At 37.2% G+C, this 8,475-nt stretch overlaps 1 protein-coding gene across 1 annotated transcript; it reads right to left on the minus strand.

The window, feature by feature from the left end:
• Positions 1 to 527: 527 nt before the first annotated feature.
• On the minus strand, positions 528 to 3,266 carry LOC115685229 (transcription factor bHLH18-like). Its single transcript, XM_056320941.1, has 5 exons — positions 3,010 to 3,266; positions 2,501 to 2,906; positions 2,220 to 2,386; positions 1,274 to 1,654; positions 528 to 969 (listed from the first exon to the last, which is right to left on the minus strand). The coding sequence occupies exons 1-5, from the start codon at positions 3,034 to 3,036 to the stop codon at positions 895 to 897; spliced, it is 1,056 nt and encodes a 351-aa protein (XP_056176916.1). The 5' UTR covers positions 3,037 to 3,266; the 3' UTR covers positions 528 to 894.
• Positions 3,267 to 8,475: the final 5,209 nt, after the last annotated feature.

Below are 8,475 nucleotides of genomic sequence, written 5' to 3' on the forward strand. Positions count from 1 at the left end.
AACTCCATCGTTTTTAAAGTAAAGAAATTAGAAAATGATTGGGGAAGGAATTGTGAAATACTCGATTAAGTACTCATTTACGCTCAATAATATGCACAAACAATAAAGCAATCTAACAACAATAATTAAGATTATAGGAACCAATTACAATCTCACCAGTATACTCATATAATCTCAAACTCAAAAGGGGTTGTAGGAAAACCATCCAAAGTTTCAAGAAAAAAAAAGAAATAATATGGAATTAAGGATGCACCTTTGCAAAAAGGACAACAGTGTAATTGACAGAAGACGTGGACAAGATCAAGAGTGCCTCAAATAGGATGTTTCCAAAAAAACCGACCAGTCCTTCCCAATATGTTGAGTTTGTTCGTGGAAGACATGGTTTCATGAAACACAAAATTATGCATATACGCAAGGGTTATAGTATACAACCCTCAAGTTGATATACCGTAATTGTAATCTTTTTAAGCTCGTGTGCTCTTATATCATATTAGACAAACTGTTTTTTTTTTCTCAAAATAATGCTGTTAGCAACAGAGGAAATGCTGATCTCGTATTTGTATTCAGACGTTGACAGAAAGCGAAAGCAACTTGCTGCATAATTATGTAAGAATCCAACACACATGTACAACACTACGCATTAATCAGTCAATGATGTACAACAAATAAATTACAAGTGGAGAGATAAGATTATACATTACAAGAATTTGATGTTGTCTGATCAGAAAGAGTGATTCACGGGAACCTTTCTTTCTCCTCAGAGATCTCAAACTCTTTGAACCAAAAAAAACAAAAGAGAAGAGAAAACAGGAAATGAAGTGAGCGGGTGTTATTATTAGGGTTTGGTAAGTTGTTGCTCGCCAACTCCTGATGAGATGAGAATATTGCAGGAGATCACATGAGATCCAGAAGAGCTTGACGCAGATTCCTCACGAAATCCCCCATTTTCAAGCTGAATCCCACGTCCATCTGCAAGAAATTTTTTTTTTATGGCGTATAATATGACCTAGTTTTCTTTTGCTACAACTCAACTACAAATACATGGGATGAAATAAGAGAAATACCGAGTGCATTAAGAAGTTATCAAAACCCATTTGCTAAGCAACGTGGGAATCTTTATCGGGTTATGAAATAAGTGGGACTCAATGACTCATGCGTTATATAAAAGATCAACTTGGTAATTTAAGATTCCTATCTATATTGAACATTTCCCGGAAAATAAATACACAATATGATGTTAAAGCGGGGAAAAGAATTGCGGCAACTATGGTACCTGAGCAAAGATGGTGACATCTAGTATGGAACTCCCAAAAGGTAGGACACAACTGTTCACAACAGTTAAATTCAGTTTCTCTATCTCGCCGATCATTTTCGAAATAAAGCCCTTGCGCCTTGCGCAATGGATTTTGACAAGGATGCAATTTCCGGAGATTCGCGCCTTGATTTCTGGAAGTGAGAGTTGCTGGTCTATTTGGCTGCAAGAGTTCTCATCGGACGAAGACGCCGTGTCATCGTACCTGGTGAGTGGGGACTTCTTCACGATGATGACCGACTCCTCAGTCTTCACTGCCGCCTCCTCCTCGAGTGCCTTGACGCGTTGTTGAAGCTCTTTCAAATACCTGATGGCATCCTCAAGGATGGAAGCCTTGTCCATCTAAAATACACATTTAATATCAATGTTAGAACAGTTATAGATCGTACAATTCGTTAACGGTGTGAATATTTTGAAATGGTTTCCTTAAATCGGTGATGAAGAAATAGATAGGATTCATTAGCTGTGTGCGTCTGGTTTAAGCTAGTATTAGCGCATGCAGATTTTCCCTTATCAACGATTATGAATCATCATTATTCTTTTCCTCGCATACATCAAGTTCGCAAGCATAAAGTTTCGGTCATCTCACCAAATTTTACTTCACAAGATAATCATCAGGTTTAAGTCGTAATCTTGAAACAAAATAAATAAGCCATGTGATTACTGCGTATGAATTAACCTTATAAAGCATAAACGTTTGAGAGAAACCATTTATACAGAACCCCACACATCAAGAGAGCATGTACTATGAATTCTCAAAATGAGCAAGTGGAACTCTTTAACACAAGGATGTGATGCATCTGTCTCGTTCGGTGCTAACGAATATACTGATCTGTCCTAATCTTATGCTTAATCCGACCCATCAATCATACACTCCTAATAATTTCCGGACTTTTTCGGCTTGTACCTTCTTAAGGTTGGGAATGATGGCTGCGAGCGCAATGACAAGCTTGCTGATCTTCTCGCGGCGCTTCCTCTCGGCTAGCACGTTTTCTTGTGCGTGTACCGGTTTCTTGCTCATCCTGCCGGCAGTTTTCATCTTTGATCCCTCACAATCTTGGATTTCATAAATACCTTTCAGACGCATCAGAGCGAGACAAATATTGTTGAGAATATTTAATGAGTAAAGATTCGATTTTCAAAGAACTAATTTCACGGACGAGGCTTCGGTCGCTTGCAAGACTTTACCATGGAATGGATTAGATACGGCTGGAGACGAATTAGGATTCCCGAATGATATCAAGTGTGATTCAGGAGGCCGAGACGGAGATGGAGATTGCGATATCACCACATTGCGAGTCATCGTTTCGTGCTCTGCAGCACACCGAGAGTTCCAGCTCTCGGTCTTGTGCTGTTTCCGGGGCCTCTCGGTGAACTCTTGAGGAGTTTCGACGGATCGCGCAGCGAAACCCGGCATCATCCCGGGGCTCATAAGAGAGAGTGGATAGGACGGCGATGAGTTTGAGCATGGCTTCGAAGGAAAACGTGGATGGAACAAATCAAACTCATCATCAAGTGAGAAGGAGTTCAATTGTTGCTGCTGCTGATGATGGTGGAAATAAGCTGCGTCTTCAACCATCTGTGGATATTCACCCTAAAAATGGGGGGAGAAAGAAAAGAATCAACATGTGATTGTATATACTGACTGGTACGCCTATATCCGAAGAAATCTTATCATGGAAAACCGGAAGGAGCACTACTTCGGGAAATATTCTCTGCGACATGATCTCCTTTGGATCACCACCTCCTACTCCTTCTGGGTCCTCTAATCACCCTGTACAAGAAAACGAAGACGACGCATCAACTAAAAGAGAAGGCAGGAACAATCCCTCGTCGTAGTTCTATACTCGATGTTGGATCTCTAGTTGTACTTGTAAAGATTCAGTCGAAGAAAACAAGGAAAAAGAAAACAAGGTCATCACCACCTGTGAAGAACAAATGAGAGAGAGGCGAAGGTTAGTTGGGCAATGGTGGGACTTGAAGGAACAGTTGCTGTCGCTTATATGCGAGCACCCATACGCGTTCTCGGCGACGAAGCAGAGCTCGCACGTGCGAGTGATTCGTCTCCCTTTGCGAGCTGGCACCGCCGGTTCACATTGGGGAGAGAGGTTTCTTCTGCCTCTTTCATTCTGTCAAGCTTCAGATAGAGCCCTCCTCATAATTCCCCAAAAACTTCGGAAAAATTTAGTTGTGCTAATATTTTATAGGATGTTGTTAACGGGTCCTTACAGAATTCCTTAATTATACATAACAAGAGAGGCGGTGCATTGGAAATGATAATAATTCTTTGTTTAGGTAATTAACAAATGCCATAGAGGTACCCGTTAATAAATATGTATTCTATATTGTTTCTTTTCTTTGGTAGGGTAAAAGGGTTGCAATGGACAAATGGTATTGATATTTTTTGTTCTTAGACATTACTATAGGAGTTTCCTACACCTGCAGCCGGATGTTCTGTTTGAGATATAATGCTACTCGTTTTGAACGAGCACATCACCACTACACCAGCAGATGCGAGTTAGAGTAAAGTCAAAGTTACACTTGGAACAAGCCGAACTAACATCATAGACACACTAGAATTTCTGGAAACTAAAGAACAACCAAGGAATTCGAACTAGAGTCTAAGAGGCGCTTCAAACTACGTGGAAGTACGTTTTAGTCATTTCGCTCAACGATCTCGTTTATAAAATCTTTTACTAATCTATTATATATATTTATATAGCTCTCTCTCTCTCTCAGTCCATATATTTGTTAAGTTTCCAAAACTAACTTATTTGGGTATCCTTTTGAATTACAATTGTAGTAGAAGATTGGTTATAATTTTAACTCACATACTTGACAGGTAAAATCATATATTAATAAAAGCTATCTTCTTGAACCAAAATCGTGTTGCAATGTGAAAAAAAAAGGAAGAAATTCTGTATAAGTTGTAGGGGTGATCGGTTCCCTATCCGGTCCGGTCCAATGGAACAGATCACTTAGGGTTTAGTTCACATTTTACTAATTTTTTTGAAGAAATAATAAAAAAAAATATGCAATCGATCCGGTTGGTGCGGTTCCCCCTTAGAACCTGGAACTGGACCTCTCGGATACCGATTCCGCTTTTAAAAATCGAGAACCTGACTGACACTCTCGAGGAGTGTTTTTTGATTTGAGCAGTCCATTTTGCACACCCCTAACTATTTGCCCAGGAAATGTGGTTAATCAAATTTTTTTTTGGTCGGCTGGTTAATCAACCTTCTTTCCTTCCCTCAGAGAGGTTCTGGGTTCGAATCCCCGCTCGGTTCCGTAATTTAAGTAGGGGGACCTGGCGGTGGGTTGCTGGGCTAGTCTCCCCCGAGGTATAGGCGCCCCGATTACCTATGCGGGCTCGTCCCCGGGGAATGGTGGCGGATCCTCGGTTACAAAAAAAAAAAAAAAACTTAAAAGGTCTGTTTTAAGCCAAAAAGGCTGTAGAAAAATGACATGTATATAGGTAAGGGTCAAGAGTACATTTTATTAACAAAAATCCTAACAAATTGAGTCGATTACAATTGCATCCCTTGGGTTTTTTCATGATATGTCCGTTCCGTACCTGGACCAACTTATTCAAATCTAATCTAAAATGAATAATTTCTTTGTTATAGGTAAGTAAGGACTCCATCTTTTCAAACTCAAAAGTTTCAATTTAATTGACGTCACAAGTCAATTACAGCATACTGCCCCAAACTTGAACACCATTTTAGCTGTCTTTTCCGATGATCAATCAAATCACTCGAAGCTGACTTGGGCAACTACTACATACGAAAAAGTTACCATTTTGCACCACCAGTTATCGATGAACATCCCCTTAAACAAAGTAAATCAAATGCTAGACGTTGATTAGGATCTATAATGGATTACTTCAAAATTGCTCTGTTTATCGGAAATAAGAATATCCTATTATTATACTCTGTTCATAGAGTATAATTCGATGGCAAATGGGCAAGTTGCTTTTCTCTTTTATTCTACCCCCGTTGAGCTGGAAAACGGCTTCTCAACCAAAAGGACAAATCACCAAACCTATCAAGAAAAAACCAAAATCGTACTTCTTATTTTTGAGAAAAATTCCACCAAAAAGCCTAATTGATATCAATATCCCAAATGATTTCATGTCATCAATACTCCAAACTTGTACTAGTGATCCAAAATGTACTTTTTGTGACAGTTTTGTATAAGATGGCCGCTAAATATCCGCAATGAAGGCTTACGTTGCTAATAGAAGGAAATGGAGCTGACGTAGATCTAATGTGGCTTTAGATTAGTCCAAAGCGACGTAATTTATCGATTCATAGGTTCGACAAGGATGTGGTATATATGTATCAAAATCCACTTGAAACTCATATTTCAAGGTAACAACTTGTCGAAGTTTAAATTTTTAAAAAAACTGGAACTCCATGATAAAAGAGTTGTCTCTTTGGCAATTTTAAGATTCCTAGAAGAAACGTAATCCATAAAACGATGTCGCTTTGGATTAGACTAAAGCCATTAAATTCACGTCAAATCCTTTTGTCCGCCATTGTCTACGCAAGTTGCCACATCAAATTTTTAACAGCCATCTTGGGTGGAATGACGAAAGAATTTTTTGGGTTATCGGTACAAGTTCAGGGTTATTTGGTGACATAGAAAAAAAAATTGTGGTATTGGTTTTAGACTTTTTGGTGGAATTTAATCTTAAATTAAAAGTTAGATCTAATCCATGTCAAGCTCATTTGCCTGTCATTGTCCACGGAAGATGCCACATCGGATTTTTTATGGCCGTCTTGGACTAAATTGGGATGAAAGGCATTTTTAGATCACCGGTACAAGTTTGGGGTATTGGCAACATGAAAAAGTTTGGGATATTGGTGTCACACTTGGCAAAATTTAGGCTTTTGGAGTCCTTTGTAAAGTGATCCTCTGTAATTTTTTATGTAGGATGCCCCCTGATACTTTCAGAATCGGTGATAAGTGCTCCATTACAAAATTTTCCTTAAAATGTGCTAAAACTAACATCTACAAGATTGTCAATGCTCATTTTCAACTAAATTGTTTATAGAATTGTCACGAGAGGTTTCAATAAAAGGTGAAATATCTTTTAATTACTTTTTGCACTTGCTATTGTTGGATCCTAAATTATTTTGTGTGGTACAATCAGGATAGATTATTGCGTGTACTTAAATTGACATATACATGTACCCAAAAATAAATTAATTAATAAACAGCGAAAGTCTTTGTAAATACTATTTTTACCATAAGATAGCTAGATGGAAAACGTTTTCTTTACCAATTTTGAGTATCAATGGAGCTATCCGTCAAAAACAAACATTTTACACATGACATTAAGTACATTTGGTCAACACATAATTTTCAATCTCCATTTACGGCAATTCAGAATGGGTTATATAAGTTATAAATTTCCATGTCCATACGAAGAAAATAAGGAATTTTTACTGTCTTTTTGGGAAATTTAACTAGTTCTCCCGCATTATCTGAGAGTTTTTATAGCAGTGTTATTTAAGAGTTAATAATCAACTATGGTCAGACAAAGAAGATCAGAGATTTTAAATTCTAATACAAACTTATTTTCTAGTGGGCATTCATAATACAAATCGTTTCTTCAAGAGAAGGTTAAAGGCTGAGAAATTTTTATTATGTCTCGTTGCTGAAGAAGACAAAACGAGAAGATATTGCTTGATTCTCTTTGTTTTCTTATACTTCTCTTCTTCTCTTTTTTGCTTTGTTTGAGTAGCTTTCTATTATAAGTCATACCATTTTATTTAATCTGTACCACATGTGGCATCATCATCACATAATGTAGGGCCGACGAGATCATCCGATGATGATGTGCCGGATACTAAGATCGGTTCAACTCTTCCACATGTTTCAAGTGATTTAGTAAATTATTATTCAATCTCCAGAGCTAGCTATAAAATAATTCTCTTGCTTTTATTAATTTTCTACCAAGAATGATATATATAATCCTCATATTGATTTTCCCCTTTATGTCGAAAAAGGAAAAACTCTTCAATCCCTGCATTTTCACAACAATGAAAAGCGAACGAGAGAGAACTTGTGATCATATCTAAGACTCTGTTTATTTCTTGAAAAATGAATGATTTGAAAAATATTTTCGTAAAAATAATCACTTGTATTGCTTACAAAAATGAATAAAAGGAAAATATTTTCATTGTCCACTACAATGTTTAGATATAGATTATTGTAGATAATGAAAATAATTTCTTTGGCTAATTATTATAAACGATACAAACAATCATTTTTAAGAAAATATCTTTCGAATCATTTATTTTTTGTAAAATAAACAGAGCCTGAATGATACGATATGAATACTCCTTTTGCAAAATTTGGCCGGTGATAGGCCCCGCCATTGCAAAAGTAAACATTGACGTTCTCATTATTGTTGGCTCATTTGACCAAAATTACATCAAGCAAATAGAATTCGAGAAGTACATCACACAACATGTTTATTTTTCCCAAACATGTTCAAGAGCGATGGCTCTCATTGGTGTAATTCGTCTCCCGTTGCATTTGGTCCGCACACTTCATGATGGTGCAATGCTTTGACATAAGTGGGATTGGGTGACAAAATTAGGGTTTACAAATCTCATGTGTAGTCACTGAAGTAAATTCTTGAAATAGTTTCTTGGAACTATCAAATGAAAAGATTATTTCATGTTAAATTGTTTTGACGAACAGTAAAATTATACGACCGCTCCTATTGAAAAATGAAACGCTCCACCACTTAACGAGAGATCAGATTCACCAACCATTGAATTCGGACAATTGAAACATGTGATGAGCTTGGAAATCATTTTTCACGAACTTTGCTTGTCTAGGTGAACTCTGTGGTTGTGAAAGCAATCCAACAACAAAAATTCCTACGGATACAAGAATTTTGAGTAAAATCGTTGTAGGTTAAAGAAAGTCTAAATAGGATACTGGCCAAACAGATAAATTTTAACGAGTGAAGTGTTATTTCCTCTTTGAAAGGTTGATAAAGACGTTCTAATGCATCATGACGAAGTGCTGGCGTTTTCCTTACACAATCAATCACAAGTTACATCTTACGTGGGAACTCGATGTTTTTTCTTTTTTTTGTGGAACCAAATTTTAAATTTTTTTCAGTCCGTTTTTGTAGCTTCTTC

The sequence above is a fragment of the Syzygium oleosum genome, unplaced genomic scaffold, assembly GCF_021117445.2.
Source record: "Syzygium oleosum isolate NSW1041296 unplaced genomic scaffold, Sole_v2.1 Sole_v2.01, whole genome shotgun sequence".
NCBI lineage: Eukaryota > Viridiplantae > Streptophyta > Magnoliopsida > Myrtales > Myrtaceae > Syzygium > Syzygium oleosum.

Bases quoted from the DNA above. Each gene is read 5' to 3' on its own strand.
- LOC115685229 (XM_056320941.1), bottom strand. From the start codon at position 3,036: ATGTCGCAGAGAATATTTCCCGAAGTA. The intron at 2,387-2,500 runs GTAAAGTCTTGC...TGCGTCTGAAAG, and splicing joins CGTATCTAATCCATTCCATG to GTATTTATGAAATCCAAGAT. The intron at 1,655-2,219 runs GTACAAGCCGAA...TGTGTATTTTAG, and splicing joins TCATTCCCAACCTTAAGAAG to ATGGACAAGGCTTCCATCCT.